General features: G+C 36.3%; 1 protein-coding gene across 7 annotated transcripts; it reads left to right on the forward strand.

Annotated features, from left to right (window-relative positions):
- Positions 1-433: 433 nt before the first annotated feature.
- LOC110899572 (E4 SUMO-protein ligase PIAL2) lies at positions 434-15,396 on the forward strand. Of its 7 annotated transcripts, XM_022146455.2 has the most exons (19): positions 434-1,340; positions 2,955-3,027; positions 3,345-3,410; positions 3,567-3,632; positions 3,732-3,814; positions 3,912-3,963; positions 4,480-4,548; positions 4,731-4,798; positions 4,889-4,937; positions 5,359-5,443; positions 5,531-5,632; positions 6,251-6,269; positions 10,905-10,937; positions 11,044-11,095; positions 11,180-11,296; positions 12,097-12,777; positions 13,502-13,718; positions 13,815-14,051; positions 14,859-15,396. In XM_022146455.2, the coding sequence occupies exons 1-19, from the start codon at positions 1,171-1,173 to the stop codon at positions 15,176-15,178; spliced, it is 2,559 nt and encodes an 852-aa protein (XP_022002147.1). In that variant the 5' UTR covers positions 434-1,170; the 3' UTR covers positions 15,179-15,396. The 7 variants fall into 7 exon arrangements, with proteins under 7 accessions (XP_022002147.1, XP_022002146.1, XP_035837496.1 ...); XM_022146454.2 differs by having other exon boundaries at positions 436-1,340; positions 13,502-14,051; positions 14,862-15,396; XM_022146453.2 differs by having other exon boundaries at positions 440-1,340; positions 13,502-14,051.
- Positions 15,397-21,109: the final 5,713 nt, after the last annotated feature.

Raw genomic sequence — 21,109 nt, forward strand, 5'->3', positions numbered from 1 at the left:
CAAATTAGATAACAATGAGAATATTACAAATAAGACAACCAATGTGGTGTACTAAATTTTTTTTAGTGAAATCTGAATTATTCGTTGTATTTTTTTTACCTATCATATGGGTTTTTAAGTTTATTTTATTTATATTAAAATTATTTTTATTATTTTAATTAAAATCAAACAAATTCAAAGTATTTTCATTTGTTAAACCACGTGTACACGTGGGCTCTAACCTAGTATATTTTATATAAATTAAATTACACCATTTACTGCATCATTTTTATCTACGTCCAATCTTTTTTAAAAAAATTACATAAAAACGTACATAAAAATAAACATAAAACTTTTTTTAAAAAATTACATAAAAACGTACATAAAAATAAAAATAAACATAAAGATATGTATCTTAAAACATCATAATCAAGATCACAACATATACACAAAATCTACCTTAACCAAAAGAAAATAATCAATATGCATCAAATACATGATATAAATGGTAAAAGTTAGTATATCACATGGCAAACCAATAAAAATGCTCTAAAATATAAAAGTTGATGCAACATTACCGTTTTCAACTAAACCAAAGATGCTATATTGCTATTTCATGAGACTTTTGTGAGCTGTAATTTCTGTTTTTTTTTTTCAAAAAAATATATTTTATATAATTTGAAAGCCGTAATTTCTGTTTTTTGAAAAATAGCTAAATGTCATTTTAGTCCTTGTGTTTTGAGTCATTTTTTCAGTTTAGTCTAAAGGTTTGAAACGTTGTCTTTTTAGTTCAAATAGTTTCAAACATTGCCATTTTAGTCCAGTGAGTTAACTTCATTCATTTTTTCTGTTAACGAGAAAAACAATTCAGTCATTTTATATGTAATTCTGTTAACCAGAAAGACAATTCGACGTGCCATTCTCGTTAACAGAAAAAATAGACTAAAATAGCAACATTTAAAACTACTTAAACTAAAATGATAATGTTTCAAATCTTTAGACTAAACCACCAGAATAACCAAACCACAGGAAATAAAATGACATTTAACTTTTTCAAAAGTAATTTTTTTATATAATTTGAAAGTTTCGTACACAAACAAGCCACCGCCATTACCATTACCATTTGCTTTTGCAGTTTTTTGTTGCTACGTGTTGGTACGTGTGTCAGACTGATAACAAACTCCGGCGAGCATGGCCGGCGTGGTGATTAATCCGGCGCAGGCGCCGAACGGCAGTACGACGTCGTCGTGCGGCAAAACTTTTCACATTTCGACAGCTGTTGATCGGCTGTTTGCTCACGTTCGCGGTGGTTTGAAGAATGATGTTAAAGAGATATGTAATCTCTGTATTCATCTCTCCAGGTGTTTATTTTGCTTAAAGTTTGTTCTGTGTTTGTAATATTTGTGTCTCGTTCGTGAGGATTTATGCGTGTTTTGTGCTCAGTTATGGCGGAAAGTAGAGAATTCTCCCGTTGTTGATTTGTTGTTAGACCTAAATGTTAGGTTGCAGGTAGTTTATTTGTGCTTCGATTTCACACACACACACACACACACTCGCACACTCACTCTCTCTTCCCCTCTCTCTCTCTCACACACACACACATACATGATTTATGCGTGTTTTATGTTCTGTTATGGCGGAAAACTGAAAATTCTCGTTGTTGATTTGTTATTTGACCTAAATGTTAAGTTGCAGGTAGGTTATTTGTGCTTCGATTTCATACACACACAGTCGCACACACTCACACACACACACATGATTTATGCGTGTTTTATGTTCAGGTATGGCGGAAAACTGAAAATTCTCGTTGTTATATTGTTATTAGACCTAAATGTTTGGTTGCAGATATGCTGTTTGTGCTTTGAATACACACACACTCTCTCTCTCACTGAAGTTATATTGTAGGAAGAAACAAAACGTGTTTTCTCTGTTTCCTAAACAGGAGATTTGTATAATTTCGACTTGTATATTCAGATTAAGAAACTGAAGTAGATAATAAATTTATTTCAAGTTCGGTGTCATTAAATAGTTTATTTGTGCTTTGATTTGTTAATAACCTTAATGCCAGGTTACAGATAGTTTATTTATGCTTTGATTTTACACACTCACACGCAATGAAGTTATTTTGGAGGAAGAAACAAAATGCGTTTTCTCTGTTTTCTGAACATGAGATTTGCATTTGAATTTCGATTTGTGTATTCAGATTGAGAAACTGAAGTAGATCATAAATTCATTTCATGTTCTGTGTCAATGTGTCATCAAAAGGTTTATTTGTGCTTCGATCTATTCAAAAGGGGGTGGCGGCGCAACTTGTTGCCCGACTACCTGCCATTGCTTTGTAAAAAAAAATTGATTAAAAAAAAAATAAATAAATGCTAGGTTGCAGATAGTTTATTTGTGATTCAATTTCACACACTGTCCCTCTCTCTCTCTCTCTCTCTCATACTCACTGAAGTTATTTTTGAGGAGGAAACGAAACACGTTTTCTCTGTTTCCTAAATAGGTGATTCACGTTTAAATTTCAATTTGCATATTCAGATTGAGAAACTGAAGTAGATCATAAATTCATTTCAAGTTCCGTGTCATTAAATATTCGTTTCTATCACGTTTTGTAGAGTTTGATGTTGGTTATTAACCTTCGGTATTCGATGCTTCAATTTCAAATTTCAACTCTGGACCTTCGGTATCGTTTGCTAATGGTTTTAAGATCTTATGTAGATTAAGAAATAGATTATACAGTAAGTCATTAGGGCTTTGCTTGCTCATCAACAAACACTCATGACTTCATACATACTTTTAACACACACACACACACAACATTTACCAGAAGGAAACTTGAACATGGTGAAATCATTCACTTATTTCATCCAAACATACTACATCAAATCATTTTTATGGAAGTCAGTCATTTAGTGAGTGGTAGCTCCTTACAGATTAAAATTTGGTACTGATTAGATATGCATTGACTATTACAGAGGTATTGACTCTGCGGTTAGCAACAATGAAATTCCAGACAGAGCTTTAGAGTTACCTTACTTATTGAAGCAGGTAAGGACCTCTTCGAGTCTTTGATCATTGATGTGTATTTCAACATGATGTTATGTAACTTTTAGGTTGGTACATGTACATCTCCAATGTACTCTAAAACTACTAACTATTATTTTTAAAAGTATAAAGTATATCTTATATTCACATATGTTACACATTAAGTTAATCGTTGTTAGATTATGTAACTAGAATTGTAATACATACTGTTTTTAATCAATGCTGTAGTTTATTTTTTACTCTTTAGTTTATAGTCATTTTACTTCATTCCTCATTAATATTAAAAAAATAATAACTAGTTATACTTTTTTAATGCTTAGGTATGTCAATGGACAAGTGATAGACACTTACTAACAGCTATCATGGTGCTGATGATTTCTATGAAGGTACTCTTGTATCTCGCTTTTTTTTCATGCCATTTAAATTGTCAGTTATCATTATAAGGCCTTACAAGTTTTTGATTTGTGCTTGTATCTTATTGATGATGTGCTGTGCATTCTTACTTTCTGAAGTTTTTAATGGCGTTACCTTATTTCTAACAGGGTGCATGTAGAAACGGGTGGTTCGGTGAGAAGGACAACGAAGAACTTCATAAAATTTGGACTGAGGTTTGTAAATTGTTTTATTAGTACTTTTATTTGTTGACAGAGATCTCTTCCATTTTTGTAGCAAATTCTCTTATTAAGACTACTGTATTGTGATTGTAGTTAGCAACAAGTTTCTGCAGTGTTAGAGATATGAACTTTGCGGAGAACACAGCTAATCACAGCATCTCAACAGTATTGTCAAGGTATTTTGTATTTATGATGATTGATGACTCTTTTTATATGTATTTAGGTTTTTATGTTTGTTTAATTAATCTTTTGGCTTCTATTGTATCCCTTCAGGTTCTATCCAAGAATGAAGATGGGTAAAATACTTGCATTTATTGAGGCAACGGTAATAGTATTCAGTTTGCCGTTAACAAATGTTTTTTTTTTTAATTTAGTAACATGCTATTTTTGTCCCTGAGGTTTGGCTACTTTTGCGACTTTCGTCCAAAGGTTTGTTTTTCCGCATCTGGATCCAAAAGGTTTGAAATCTTACCATTTTCATCCGACTCGTTAACCCCATCTACTTTTTAACGTTAAGTCATGGGTATTTCCATCTTTTTAGACATTTTTTAAAGGGTTTGGGTGGGGGAAAGTCAACAAAGGTGGATCTTTATTTCTTATAGTGTTTTTTATTTTAATAAAAATAGTCTAAAAAGACGGAAATTCCCCTCATTTAATGGAGAAAAATGGATGGAGTTAACGAGTCAGATGAAAATGGCAAGATTTCAAACCTTTAGGATCCAGATGCGGAAAAACTAACCTTTGGACAAAAGTGACAAAAGTAACCAAACCTCAGGGACAAAAATGGCATTTTACTCTTTTCATTATCTATGAACTAATCATCATCTTGTCTATATTGTAGCCGGGGTACGGTGCGTTTGTCAAAGATTTCCATATTACAAAAAATGCGAAATCTCCTAATGAAGAAGTAGTAAGATATTCATATTATAACTTTACATATGTCAGAATTGTTCGCTTTATCAAGTATTCTGATTAAGATTTTGTTTAACGGTTTAACCAAAAGTTAATGTTATTTAAATATTGCAATGCGACAAGTTGACAACTTTTTTCCTTTGTTTTTTTTAGTTATTTCTTTTTCTAACTTCGCTACAGTGTTTGTTCGTTGCTCAAATTGATAATATGGAGACGTCATCTTGCATCACAAGTCCTCAGTTAGTCAAGTATATATTTCTTTTAATCCATTACATTTTGCTTAAAAATAACACATGCATTAGTGGCCTGACCCGTAAATGTTTATGTTCCATTTTTAGCTTTTTGCTAAATGGGAAAGCAGTGGATAGGAGAACTTGTATATCCAAGGTTTGTATACGAATATTACTCAACTCAAATGGTTCGGGTTAGTTTCTGCTACTGGTTGAATTGGGCCAGATCTGTTTGGATTGACCCATTACACTTTTTTTTGAGAAAATTAATCTTTCTACTAGTAATTAACGTGTCAAATATTATTACGAAAATAACATTCTTTCAAACAGTAATTTACCTTTTTAATAGACTGCTTTAAGTAGATTGTATACATTACAAATAAACGTTGTGGGACGTTTGACTTTGACCCATTCTTTTTTAGCTTGCTTATGACTATACCCGTTTGACCTGTTAAAGAAACAAAATAACCCGAATCAAATTTGATACCTGTAGTTGCTACATATGTATGCTGAGCCTTGTGCCCATTTTGGTTGTGTGAATACTTAACGGGTTTTCATTTTTAATATTACTATATCAGGATCCTGGACCGCAAATTCCAACACCCATAACAGATTTGGTTAAGAATGGAACAAATCTTCTTCAAGCGGTGGGCCAGTTCAATGGTATTTACTGGATACATGCCCTTTGTTTCCAACATAATTTATGTACTTGAAATTTTTTATATTAAACTGTCGGTAACTATATGTTAGGGAAATATATCATAGTTGTTGCCTTCATGAGTGTGATCACAAACCCAAGCTGCCCTGCTCTTCCAGATTACATGCCACCTGTCGCTGCTGCATCTGATTTAGGTATACTCATGTAATGTATGAGAAAATAATACAATTGATAGGGGTTGCAAACGAACCGAACGAACACGAACGAGGTGTGTTCATGAACTGTTCATGAACACTTACCGAACGAGATTTTATGTTCGTGTTTGTTTGTTAAGGAAATGAACTCCTTCGTGTTCGTTTGTTAATTTTAAGCAATGATGGAAACAAACGTTCATGAACACAAACTAATGTTCGTGAGCACAAATGGAAACAAACGAACAAAAAGAAGCGTTCATGAACATAATATATAATACGCTGACACTTATTAAATATTTATTTGTCATTTTGTTGTATTTAAATAAAATATAAAAACTAAAAACACGATCGAACATAAACAAACATGTTACTGAATGTTCACGCACATAAGTGAACGAACACGACCTCTGTTCATGTTCGTTCATTTAACCAAACGAACAGAATTTCTTGTTTGTGTTCGTTTGTCTAATAAACGATCGAACACAAATGAACTTCTCTCCTAACGGTTCACGAACTGTTCGCCGAACGTTTGGTTCGTTTGCAGCCCTAGATAGGGATTTAAACACAGTCTTGTTTGAGGCTCTTATCTATATGGTTTTGGTTTGTCTTTTATGACAGATAACGATATAGTTGAAGGGTATCAGCCCAAATAACAAATTGGCCCATTATATTATTAGGCTAGGGTTTACGTCTATTTAAATCCATGTAATCTCTTTTCTAATTGTAATACAAAATCATTATTATTGAGTTAATTTGGTATCAAGAGCCAAACCTAAAAACCCTAATCAGCCGCCGCCCTACCCTCCCACTGCCGACGCAAGTTCCGGTGACTCCAGCTCCTGCCGACATTAAAACTCCGGCCAAACAATCTCCCACATCCATGGCGGCTATCATACCTTTCACAACTCAAGAAAAAACAGCCCATAACTCTCATAAATTTGCCTTTACTCTTAACCCTAAAAACTATGGTTATTGGAAAGCAATGATCGAACCATTCCTTATTGCCAACAATCTGTTTGGCTATATTGACGGCACTATACCATGCCCATCAAAACAAGTTACCACCGGAGAAGTCACCGCTGACAACCCGAGTTACCCGGGTTGGGTTGCTAATGATGCTCATGTTCGTATGGTTCTTGTCTCAACTATCTCTGAAGCCTCCTTCCAGCACGTTCAAGGTAAAACCTCTCGTGATATTTGGCTTGCTTTAGAACGTGCTTATGCTCCATCAACATCTTCCCATGAATTTACATTAAAAACTCAGCTTCTTAAACTCGCCATGAAAGGCGATGAAAAACCAGTCGACTATTTGAGTCGTGCTCAAGAATACGCTACCGCTCTTGCTAATATAGGTGAACCGATAAAAGATAAGGACTTGGTTATGCTTACTATTGCTGGTCTACGAGACGAGTATAATGGGTTGAAAAGTAATCTTCTTGCTCGATCCCCTCCGGTTGCCTTTAACGAACTACACGGGCTGCTGAGTGATCACGATTATATGCTGAATCGTCTTCTTTCGGTTCCGGTTGCAGCCAGCCACTCGTCACAGCCATTTGCGGCTGTTGCCACTACATCTGTTCAACCCAACTCCATTGGTATTGATGGTATTCAGCAGCAACTACAGTCCCTCCAACTTATGGCTGCCCAAATCGGTTATCAGCTTCAGCCCGCAACTTCTCCATCACCGGCAGCCTCTAACACAGCCCCTCAACCCCAAGCATATGCTGCATCTCGTTCCTACAGTAACAATCGTCCAAATCGTGGCAGCAGGGGCAATTATCGCGGCAACAATCGGTCTAATCGGGGCCGCGAGCATCAAGCCACACGACAGTTTTCTTGGGCCTCCACCCAAAATATGGTTTACGGTCATTGCAACAGGTGTGGAATCGGACATATTCCGTCTCAATGTCCAAATCAGCCTTCTCAAGGTCGTGCACAAGCCAATTTTGCTGCTTCCAATTATGCTGCTTCAGATGCTGGCTCCTATTCCACATGGAAACCTGACACAGGTGCTAACAACCATGGTTCTCCGGATTTGTACAGCTTCGATAATTCTGAGCCATACCATGGTAATGACTCTCTCCGTGTTGGTGACGGTAACCCCCTTCCTATCCTACATATTGGCTCAAAACAATTTTCATCTTCAAATAAAACTTTCAAACTTTCAGATATTCTTCATGTCCCACAACTTAAACAAAACCTACTTTCTGTACAAAAATTTTGTACCGACAATAATGTCTTTTTTGAATTTCATTCTTCTTTTTTTGTCGTGAAGGACGAGGTTACACAAGCTACTCTCCTCCGGGGCCCCAGTGAACAGGGATTATATTCCATCCGACTTCCTCGTTTTCAGTCACTACCTAAAGTTGCTTACACCGCCATCAAAGCTTCCTCCACAATATGGCATCAACGATTGGGTCACCCCCATGGTCGAGTTTTTAATTCTCTTGTTTCTTCATGTTCTTTACCTGTTTCAAATAAATTGTCATCTTTTTTGTGTACCTCTTGTCAAATGGGCAAGTCTTCTAAACTCCATTTGCAAGATTCAACTTTTCGTAGTAATAATATTTTAGACCTGGTTTATTGTGATGTTTGGGGACCTTCTCCCTCTTTGTCAATTGATGGTTATCGATATTACTTATTGTGTGTTGATCATTATTCCCGTTACATGTGGCTTTTCCCACTCAATCAAAAGTCGGATGTTTATTCTCAGTTTACCAATTTTGTTTGCATGGCAGAACGCCAATTCAATACAAAACTTAAAAATGTGCAATCTGATTGGGGAGGCGAATTTCGCAACTTAACTTCGTTTTTTACCTCTCTAGGCATCGTTCATCGCAGGTCATGTCCCCATACTAGTGAACAAAATGGGACTGTTGAACGACGCCATCGTCATGTTGTGGAGACTGGCCTTGCTCTTCTCGCTCAGGCCCATCTACCCCAACATTTCTGGTTCTTTGCCTTTGAAACAGCGGTCTACCTCATTAATCGTCTTCCTTCTCGAGTAAATTCCAACAAATCTCCTTTCCAAATCCTTTTTAATCGTAAACCAGATTACACCTTCCTTCGTGTTTTTGGCTGTCAGTGCTTTCCGTATCTTCGTCCTTACAATCGACATAAAATTGAATTTCGGTCCCTCCCTTGTGTCTTTCTTGGATACAGCCCTGTTCACCATGGGTACCGCTGCCTTGATCCACAAACCGAAAGAGTTTATATTGCCCGACATGTACGCTTCAACGAACATGTTTTCCCCTACGAACAACCCTTACCTACCCAACCTACTCCACCGCCATCGTCTCCTTACACTTCTATCTTCCCTGACCCAATTCCGGACCTTGATACACCAAATATGCCACCCACTCAACCATTCCCACCGCCCCCTCCTCCACCACAAACTCCGACCCCACCTCCACAAAATGACCCTCCAACACCTCCACCCCCACCACCACCACAGAACCACCCTCCGCCACCTCGACCTCGTCCTTCTCATCTTCGACAAAACCCAAAACAAACTCAACCCTTTGACCCCTCGGCCTTCACTGCCTCCACTACCTCCAACCAAACCGAACCCACATCCTTTACCGTTGCCAACCGATCCCCGGAGTGGCGTCGTGCCATGGCCGAGGAATTAGAGGCCTTACACAAAAACGGAACCTGGTCGTTAGTCCCTCGTGTCGATAATACTAACGTTGTTGATTGTAAATGGGTGTACAGGTTGAAAACCGATTCCAATGGCAATATCAGTCGCTACAAAGCACGACTCGTAGCGAAAGGTTTTCGGCAACAGTCCGGGGTGGATTATCATGAGACGTTCAGCCCAGTTGTAAAACCGGTCACTATCCGTACGGTTTTATCCCTTGCGGTTTCCAACAACTGGCCCTTAAAGCAACTGGATGCTCAAAATGCTTTTCTTCATGGAGATCTAGAAGAAACAGTGTATATGACTCAGCCCCCTGGCTTCGTTGATCCTACTAAACCCCATCATGTGTGTCGTCTCCATAAGTCTCTATATGGCCTGAAACAGGCCCCACGAGCATGGTTCACTAAACTGTCAACAGCTTTGCAACAGGTTGGTTTTTACGGTTCCAAAACAGATCCGTCTCTCTTTATCTACAATCACCGGGGTAGCATTGTATATGTCTTAGTCTATGTTGATGATATCATCATCACTGGCAACAACTCCCAACTGGTTAACTCCATCATCACAAAGCTCAGTTCGATGCTAGAAGTTAAAGATCTTGGCAAACTACATTATTTTTTGGGTATTGAAGTCATCCACCAGACCTCCAGTTTAATTCTTTCTCAAAGAAAGTACCTACTTGATGTCATTAATCGGGCTGGACTCTCTGAATGTAAACCTGTTGCCTCCCCAATGGATGTCAAATCAGTTCTCTTGCCAAATGACAGCTTGCCTTATGCTGATCCGACGAAGTATCGTCAGATTGTTGGTGCCCTTCAGTATGCTACCCTCTCACGTCCTGATATTGCTTTTTCAGTCAACAAGGTTTGCCAGTTTATGCACGCACCTACTGAAAACCATTGGTCTGCTGTTAAACGAATCCTACGATATCTAAAGGGAACTATTAATCTTGGGCTCCTTTTCCGGCATTCGTCTGCATCTCATCTTCATGCCTTTTCTGATTCCTGTTGGAATGATGGATCTAGTCCTCTTGTTCAAGCATATTCAGACTCTGATTGGGCTGGTTGCCCGGTGGACCGACGATCCACGGGGGGATATGCAATCTATTTGGGCTCAAATCTGGTCTCGTGGTCCGCTCGTAAACAAAAGACCGTCTCTCGGTCCTCCACAGAATCTGAATATAAAGCCATTGCCGATGCTGTTGCTGAAATAATTTGGCTCGAATCTCTTCTTCGGGAATTGGGAATTACAGCTTCTAAACCAACGTTATGGTGCGATAATCTTGGTGCTACATATCTATCGGCCAACCCAGTCTTTCACGCTCGTACTAAACATGTTGAAGTGGATTTTCATTTTGTTCGAGAACAAGTTGCTAAAGGGAAGTTGAATGTCAAGTTCATTAAGACTGATGACCAGATTGCCGACGTATTCACAAAGCCCTTGTCTTCTCAACGTTTCATGTTTCTCAGGTCCAAGTTGCAGGTCGTTCCCCGCCCTCAACTTGCGGGGGAATATCAGCCCAAATAACAAATTGGCCCATTATATTATTAGGCTAGGGTTTACGTCTATTTAAATCCATGTAATCTCTTTTCTAATTGTAATACAAAATCATTATTATTGAGTTAATTAAGGGCCATCTAGAATATCACTAAATTGCCCCATAAGGTATGCACTGAACTCGTTTTTGAAGCTATTAATTTCTAATTTCTTGCCTCGTATATTTATCTTCACTTATATATGCCTTCGGATCTGGGATCTCTATTTTATACAGCTTCAAACGCATCACAACACCTGTCAAAGGTCATTTATGCAAACATCTTCAGGTGAGTCTTTATTTTTGCATTACTTTGGTATGCATCAAATCTTATCTCTTGTTAGTCTGTTATATATTTTTACTCCTTTTGTAGTGCTTTGATTTCGAAAACTATGTGGACATTAACTCAAGAAGACCATCGTGGCGTTGTCCCCATTGTAGTCAATCCGTATGCTTCACTGACATCCGTATTGACCAGGTCATGGCTAAGGCAAGTATCAGAGAAAAGTAGAAATAGTGTTTTGACTCATTTACTTAATGGATCGATTTGGTTTTTATATTTATCTCAAATAGGTCCAATAAAAATATTACGAGTAAAATACGTTTTTTGTCTATGAGGTTTGGCTACTTTTGCGACTTTCGTCCAAAAGGTTTGTTTTTCCGCATCCGGATCCAAAAAGTTTGAAATCTTGCCATTTTACTCGTTAACTCCATCCATTTTTAACGTTAAGTCAGGGGTATTTATGTCTTTCTAGACATTTTTTTTTGTGATGATAAAGGGTTTGGGTGGAGAAATGTCTAAAGAGACATTTTTTTTTTGGGTGGATCTTTATTACTTATAGTGTTTTTTATTTTAATAAAAATGTCTAAAAAGATGGAAATGGCCCTCATTTAACGGAGAAAAATGGATGGAGTTTAACGAGTTGGATGAAAATAGCAAGATTTCAAACCTGTTGGATCCAAATGCGGAAGAACAAACCTTTGGACGAAAGTTGCAAAAGTGGCCAAACCTCTGGGTCGAAAATTGCATTTTACTCAAATAATTAGCTAAATAACGCGATAAAGTTTAATACAAGAAAAAAAGTTATTGTGGGTCGAACTGATTTGTACTGAGATGACCTGTTTAAAGCCTAACCTTTTTTCACCTGTTTACCTGCCATTCTTATGTAATTTTTCTATCGTCGATGTTAACAAAAACTTGTTAGTTGTTACCCAACCCGCTAGAACTGACCATTTACATTCATTTGATATTCTTAAACTGTCTAATGAAAGCAACTGAATTGTCGGTAGGTTTTGAAAGACGTAGGTGGTACTATTTCTCATGTGAATTTCTCTGCTGATGGCTCGTGGGAGACTTTTAACGAGTGTGATGATCATGCGGATAAACAACAAGATAAATCACTACACCAACAATCTAATCCCTCTACAAATACGGGTGGAGATATTATGGACCTTACAAAAGGGGATACTGGTAATGATATTGATGCCAGTAATCCCCATCAAGAAAACGAAAAAAAACCTTCTCTTGCTCAGTTGCAAAACCAAAACGAATGTGGGACATCAGATACCAGATCAAATGTTGCTGTTTCTCAGGGTCAAAGTCAAACTTTAATGTCTGGTTTCAACAATATGCAGTTACCATTACCAACACATGCCATCGGGACATCCAGTACTGTCACGAGTCCTAATTTGCAAGGTCAAAGTCAAACTGAAAATTCTGCTTACAGTATGCAGTATCAACAGCATAACATGAACAGTATGAGTAATGGTTATGGTCAGAGGTACATGACACCTAGCAGGCAAGTGACGAGAATTCCAATTGCTATCCAAGGACTTCCAGCTCAGACTCCTGCAGGAATGGTTAATACCGATAGACAGCAACAATATTCTCGATTTTATATGGATCAGTATCAAGGAATGCGTACGATCGCAGCTTCAAATCCTTCAGTGTCCGAGAACATTGGCTCACAGGTACGGAGTAAAGACCATATATTACCTACCACCTTCATAGTTTGTATTTAAGGTATTTTTTTTATAGATTTGCAAAGTTGCCGGGTTAGATATTTGGTCAAAACGGGTCCGGTTGAGCCACCACATTTTAAGTTAAAGAAAATATTGATTTGCTTATAAAAGTTATGTTCTTTCAATGCTATTGTATTCTTTGAATGAAATGATCTAGGAGGTTTTTATGCACTAAAAATACACTTTAGGTGACCTAAATGTGTGTATATGTATATATTATATTTATAATAATTATTATTTTTTATTTAAAGATAAAAAAATTAAAAAACAAAAGAATAAATGGGTAAATTGCCAAAATCGTCCCTGAGTTAACGAAATTGCCAAAATTGACCCTGAGTTAACGATACATTTTAACTGAATTAGTGATTTGGATGAAAATGGAAACAAAAATGAAATGTCAGGTCCAGTTACAAAAAAAATCTTAGTTTGGATGTAATAGGCAAAAGTGCCCAAACCTCAGGGATGATTTTGGCATTTTACTCTTTTATATATATTACCCGTATGACCTGTTAGAGGTAAAAACACAACCCGAGTTACCCATTCATAAGTCAATGGGTCAACTAGTTATCGTCTTCCTGGACTCACATTTCTAATTGATTAATGTTTTACTCATTTTTTGTTACTAGTCTCCTCTAGTTATGCTTTATATTCCTAATTTATGTCTTCTTTGTAGAATTGGGTTCGTCATGGTCTCTCAAATGTTTCAAGCCATCCAGCTCAACAATTTGGTGCTCACTCAGGTCCGTTTTATCAGTCAGACGGCCATCACTTCAACTCTCACCAACAGCAGTCATACAACCTACCAAATTTGGTGCAGCCACCGTTTGTGGGTCCCACAATCGGTCAAGTAAGCAACCAGCAAGCCCACCAATATGTAGATCCGACAACTGGTTCCATAAGCAACCAACAAGCCCACCACTATGTAGGTCCGACGGCTGGGTCTGTAAGCAACCAACAAGCCCACCAATATGTAGATCCGACCACTGGTTCCATAAGCAACCAACAAGCCCACCACTATGTAGGTCCGACGACTGGGTCCGTAAGCAACCAACAAACCCGCCACTATGTACCTCCGATGACCGGTTCTATAAGCAACCAACTAGCTCATCAATATGTCAAGGCCGCTGCTTCACAAGCTTCCCAAATCACTGGCGGTCCGACTCCAGCTCCAGTTCAGACCTCATTATCAACTATGCCTGTAATATCATCAGAAGAACAAAGAGGTACTAGTTTAAAACACTGTTATATTATTATCACAAGTAGTTTTTTTACCCGCTGCGCGTTGCGGCGGCGCTGTACGTGAAATGATAACGTATAGACTACAATCGACCAGACTCGTTTCCGAACTGAATTTATGTGAAAACGTATGATAACTCAAATTTATACCATCGAATCAAAATGTATTACATTTGACCTCAACGCGTAGTACAACTCAAAACGTACATGGAAAAAACATTTTATAATTGACCCGACTCGTGTTCAAACCAAATTACGTTAAAGCGTAGGCAAACTTGAATTTATATGGACACGTCCATAAAAATAAAAACGTAAGAAATTAGTTTTTAGGGTAAGCTCAAAGCTTTAGAAACCTGAGGAGGTCAAAGTGACATTTACAAAGTTAGAGGGTTACCTTTGACATTATAGCAAAGTTTGGGGGTAGAATGGGTTATATGTCAAAAGTTTGAGGGATAAAGAGAAGTTAGAAAGTATGCGGGTCTTTTTTGTCAAGTTAGAAAGTAGGAGGGTCATTTTTGAAAAATTAGAAATTTAAGGGGTGAATTTTGTCATTTAGAAAAGTTGGAGTGATTTTTGTCAAATAATATATAATAATATTCTAGTTTTAATGAAATTCTTAGGAGGCTTTATATTACGCTTTTCGTGACTTGCGACTTGTTCGACCTGTTTACATTTTAGCCAGTTTTGTGAAGTTTGCCTATTTGACCCAAAGTGACTTATTTACCCTTTACATGTATAAATTGCTATATGATTTCTTAATTAAAAATTTGGTATTTTGTGCACCTCATGTGTAGGTGGTCTTGGTCAAGCTTTTAGGACGCAAGAGGGTTCAGCTTTAGCCAATGCGCTAGCAGACCCAAACTGGCGACCAAGTGTCCGCATGCGTGGAAGTTTGTCAGGTCGGGCTTATTCAGAGGCTCTTAGTCAGGCCATGGTTCATCCAACACAACCGGCCCAAGCGGCTAGCCCGCTAGTTTTGAACACTCCTAGACCTTTTATACCGCCACATCTTCAAGTCCTAATTGCAAATAACATGAATGCGAATAGTTTTCAAGAAGGTGCAGGCGGTTCGGTAGTGGATGGGAGTGGTGGTGGTGGAGTTTTGTTTCCGTAAATTAAGTCATTGGGATGGGAATGGACATTATATTATATAGATAACATAGCCAATTTTGTATTTCTTTTTGGCTGTGCAACTGCAGATTGTAGTTCATTTTATGTTTTGACATTCTCAAACTGTTCCCAAGTCTTTTGGAGCAGTTGCTTTTGGGTCACACGTGGTTACGTCATCAGCGAATATATGTCTATATTATTACTAATTCTTCTTTTCTTGTATCTGCTTGTTTTCTTATTACCACAATGCCCAACGCACACGTATGTATAATCCTAATGCTTCATGTGTAAAGAGGGTTGGATGCTCCTTGTATCTGCTGGTTTTAATGTAAAGTCGAAGAGTCCATTCTTGTTTCATGTATAGAACAAACTATTTCCAACAATTGGATATTTCTCGATAATGGAGATCGGCTGTGGGCGGACGATGAGGACGCAAACCGTCCTAGGGGGTCGGTGTGTAGGCCCGTCGCCGGCTCGGGACGCCCCTAGGACGTCCCCCATACCGACCAGTCTTATACTAGGCGGTATCCGGCGCTTTCCCCGTACTAACTCATCAAAATTTGAATAGTGCCCCCCCCCCCCCCCCCACACACACATACACATAGTATGGGCGCTATTGTTGAGTTGTGAATGTGCGAAGTTTGATTGTGTGGGCCATGCCTACTAGCCGTTGTTAACGGCTATAAATTAAAAAAAAAATCAATCTTTTTTAATATAAACTTATAAACACACAACTCTCACACTCAATACAACTCTCTCAAACACACTCAAAAACAAATTAAACCAGTTTTAGAAAATGTCTACAAGTTCCAAGACGTCAAATAATTCTCCAACCAACTTGGGTACGCTTGATGATTTGCCCATAGGGGTGGCGCAAGAGGCGGTTCAAGTTTTTGAAGAGGAGGAAGCGGAATCATCACAACCAACACGTTTAGACAACCACATCTGGAACGAGACCGGATTGGTGCTCACAAACGGAGTTGCATTCGCAATAGAGTATCTTTTTTTATATTGTAAGCGATAGCAAGCGCCTGTCTCGTACTGGTACTATGATGAACCAAACTGATACCGTCCCAAAAATACCTTTACCACTTGGACTAGTAGTGAACAACATTGGTACCCGTATCGTTAGTATTGGATACACTATTGATATTTGTTTGTATAATTTTCGATCAGTGTAAAACACATGTTAATATTCTTTTAAGTATACCGGGGTTATATTTTTTAGGGTTTCTTTTTCAGTTGTTATACCGATTATTATTTATCGAGCGCAGTACCATGCCGATACTGTAATGATTGAACCGATATAAGCTGAATTCCCGTTAACGAACGAGGAAATCCACTAGTATGCAAAGCAATTTGATTGTCTCATCTACTGCATTGAATCTCTCAATCATGTAGATACCTTTTATGCATGGTTTGTATGTTCTAATACTATTTTTTTAAAAGTGACTCTTAGGTAGCGTTCGTTTCATGGAATGGAATGGAATGAAATTAGGAAGTTTTTCTTTGTAAAATTGATCTTGGTTGGGGGAGGGAGGAATTTGAAATCCCATGAATTTCTTTAATCAATGAAATTTGTGACTATTTCAACATTCCTTAGAAATCCTTCACTCTAATGAAGGAATGGAATGGAATGTTGAAATAGTCACAAATTTCATTGATTAAAGAAATTCATGGGATTTCAAATTCCTCCCTCCCCCAACCAAGATCAATTTTACAAAGAAAAACTTCCTAATTCCATTCCATTCCATTCCATGAAACGAACGCTACCTTAAAGTTTGATAGGTGCATTCCAATATACATGATCATGGCCGGCTATGATGGTGTGTGGGGAGGACTTCCGCATAATACCTATGATTTGAGGGGCACGAGATTTTTTTAAAAAATTCGAAATATACATGTTATTTAAAAAAATTTGTGAACACATACCAATTAGGCCCATTATCAAATACCTTTTAATGGTTTATAATTTAGCCCACTACATATTAGGTTTATTGATCAAATACTAATATGATTTTAATAACAATTATAACACACTTCGATATATGTGTTATTTAAAAAAAAAAATTATAAAAACATACCAATTCCAATACAGGCTCATTATCAAATACTTTTAATGGTTTATAATTTAGCCCACTACACATTAGGTTTATTGGCCCAATACTAATATGATTTTAATAAAAATTATAACACACGACAACAATTTCATAGACTCCTGGAATCTAAAAGAACGAGACGAACAAACTCATCAGAATAACGAACAGTCGAACATCTTCATTAGAACTTCACTAAATCGTTGGGCCTGGGCTGCTGCGAACAGAAGATTCAGAGACGTGAACAAGAACAACATCAACCAGAGACGCGAACAAGAACATCGATCAGAAGATTCAGAACTCAAAGGTCCGTTCGTCGGTTTAGTGTTAATTTTTAAACAGTTAGTTTGTTAATTGTTGTTGACATCAGAACCATGTTGCCCGTATCCGCGTACGACATATAGTATTGAATTGAGTATTGAGTATTGTCCTATATTGGTAGATCGCGGCAATTTGCAAATAACGATGTAAATTGTATATTAATCATACTAGACACTTGCTATGAAGAATTGATCCCGCAATTTGATATGAAGAATGCAAGGAGGGCTACACGAATCATTGGTTAACAATTAACTTATTAGTTATTACGGTATGTAACTCATTAGAATACTATAATTTTGTTATTATTATAATTACATTGTCTATCAAGTACTACAATTTTTGTCATTTTTGTAATTATATTGTTTATTGTTAAAGTATATGGGTACATTTTTCGACCTCGAACAAGGTACGTGAATTATCAGAAACGTCATACTTTTGCAACATATATATTCCATCGTAACATTAAAGACAGAAAATACTTGCGACAAATTGGAGAGGAAAGAACTATGGTTATCTTACACGTTTTATTGATGTATATTTCATTTAAAATGTTTATTATCATATTTTATAAGTATTTGTTACTTTTATGAATGCACATATGATGAATATTTTTATCTGGTCTGCTAAAGTAATGACACGTTCATTTCTATTAACAGTGAAAATGAATTAGTAACATATCATTATTATGATTTATCATAGAGGCACACAGTGAAACTAAATCTAGCCTTTCAAAAAAAAAAAAAAAAACTTTCCTTTTTAGTTTTGGATTCATCGATCAATGTAATACACAATCAATATAACTTTATTATGCTTATCGCTTTAATAGAGATAATAATACAAAAAATATTATCTTCTTCCCAAAACAAATGTTTATTAGATCAAGGGTGGAGATACAATAGAAAATTTATTTGGTTAGGAAGCTAGGAAATGATCTTGACCGTACATTAAGTTAATCAAGGGCTAAGAGTAAATCAGGGAAATTGAAAGGAAGAAAAGAGGCGCGTGAGTTTGTTTAAGGGCATTCTAGTCAATCCAAGCCAATAGTTTCTCTCTCCTCCAATTCCCCCCCCCCCCATTTTTTAAACGTTAATAACTCTTTCATACGATATTATTTTTTTTATAAAAATTGCACCAAAAAAACGAGCGTTTTTTTATCTTTAAAATGAGTATACTATTGCTATATTTTAAAAAAAAAATTTAAAACCCAGTTGCGTAAAACGCAATAGAAAAACCACCAGTTACGTAAAACGCAATGAAAAAAAAAACCTAAAAAATGACATTTTCCTAAAACGCAATGCACCAAAAACACAAAGAAATGACTTATTTGTAAAACGCATTGGCCAGAAAACACACAGAAATGTCTTATTTGTAAAACGCAATGGCCAGAAAACACATAAAAATGTGTTTTACCTAAAACGCAATGCACCAAAAACACGTTGATCGGGTTTTGAATCATTGATTGGTGATGAAAATCGCACTATAATGTAGTGATTATTGAGATAGAAAGTGAAGAAATAGTTGAAGATGGTGGGTTTTGAAAATGGTGGGTTTTGAAGTTACTGGGTTTTGAAAAAGGAAGAAGAAGGAGTTGTATTAACTAAAATACCCTTTCTCTTTATTTTAAAATTTGCCACATGTCATAAACCTATGACTTCCTATCCTTCCTAGCGAAAATTAACTTCCTATTCGACCTTTTCCCATTAGGGGTGGAGATACAATAGGAAGTTTATTTGGCTAGGAAGGCTAGGAAATGATCTTAACCGTACATTAAGTTAATCAAGGACTAAGATTAAATCAGGGAAATTGAAAGGAAGAAAAGAGGCGCGTGAGTTTGTTCAAAGGCATTCTAGTCAATCCAAGCCAATAGTTTCTCTCTCCTCCAATTCCCCCCCTCCATTTTTTAAACGTTAATAACTCTTTCATACGATATTATTTTTTTTATAAAAATTGCACCAAAAAAACGAGCGTTTTTTTATCTTTAAAATGAGTATACTATTGCTATATTTTAAAAAAAAATTTTAAAACCCAGTTGCGTAAAACGCAATAGAAAAACCACCAGTTACGTAAAACGCAATGAAAAAAAACCTAAAAAATGACATTTTTCTAAAACGCAATGCACCAAAAACACAAAGAAATGACTTATTTGTAAAACGCAATGGCCAGAAAACACACAGAAATGTCTTATTTGTAAAACGCAATGGCCAGAAACACATAAAAGTGTGTTTTACCTAAAACGCAATGCACCAAAAACACGTTGATCGGGTTTTGAATCATTGATTGGTGATGAAAATCGCACTATAATGTAGTGATTATTGAGATAGAAAGTGAAGAAATAGTTGAAGATGGTGGGTTTTGAAAATGATGGGTTTTGAAGTTACTGGGTTTTGAAAAAGGAATAAGGAGTTGTATTAACTAAAATACCATTTCTCTTTATTTTAAAATTTGCCACATGTCATAAACCTATGACTTCCTATCCTTTCTAGCGAAAATTAACTTACTATTTGACCTTTTCCCATTAGACCAATACCATAATTTCTATGAGGTGGCAGTGTGTTAACACACGAAACATACAATCCTAGCTCCCATATGACAAATAATAATAAATACAACAACATAATTTCTAAGACGAGTTCTTTTGGCACCTAGACAAACATACAATAGACATAACTATGGCCAATGTACGTATCGTTAGGTACCAGAAATGGAGACGTCGTGATCTTACCTCACCCGCCACAGATGGTGCGCAACAAGGTGCCTTGGTCACCTCAGGTAAGGGCATTCTTGAGTAACAGAGTACGCAAATTATATATGTATTGTCGATGAATGAATGACGATTAATGGTAACTTTATTTTTATAATAATAACATATTTTAAATTTTTTTTCTTTTTTTAAAACTATATATTTCCTTTACCATTTTTTATAATTCTTTTTTCTTTTTTAGAACGTATATTAATTTATCAATTAGTTTGATATTTCTTTAATAGTTTACGTTTGTTACTTTTTCCTAAAAACTTAAGTACGTAGTTATTTTTTATTTTTCCCTGACATTCTGTTCTAAGTTTTGTTAAAAACGAAGTGGTAATCAAAATAAAGTATTTATTTGGCATTATAAAAGTGTGTGATGGTAAATTAAACCGTTCTAATGGTTTTGCTTTCTAAAAACATGTTTTATTTTCAAATCGCGTTTGTTTTACATTATCATTTACTCAGTTTCGTTGCAATGCGCATAGTAAAAAAAACTAGTACAAATTATATCATGATATCAAATTTAGTGATCAAGGACTATGCAAAAAAGAATACTAACATAATAAAACGTATTGTTTGTTAAGGTATCAAGATGTACATCTGGATAAACAAAATAGTCATGACATATAATGTAGAACACTTATTTCAATTAAATACAGAATTGTGTTTTATTCTCTGTAGGTGTTATATGAATTTTTTTATATATAAAAATTGTGAATATTTAAGATATTGCACAACCTATTATCCTTAGATATTAATATTTTTCTAAAGT

Source organism: Helianthus annuus, chromosome 13 (assembly GCF_002127325.2).
Source record: "Helianthus annuus cultivar XRQ/B chromosome 13, HanXRQr2.0-SUNRISE, whole genome shotgun sequence".
Classification (NCBI taxonomy): Eukaryota; Viridiplantae; Streptophyta; class Magnoliopsida; order Asterales; family Asteraceae; genus Helianthus; species Helianthus annuus.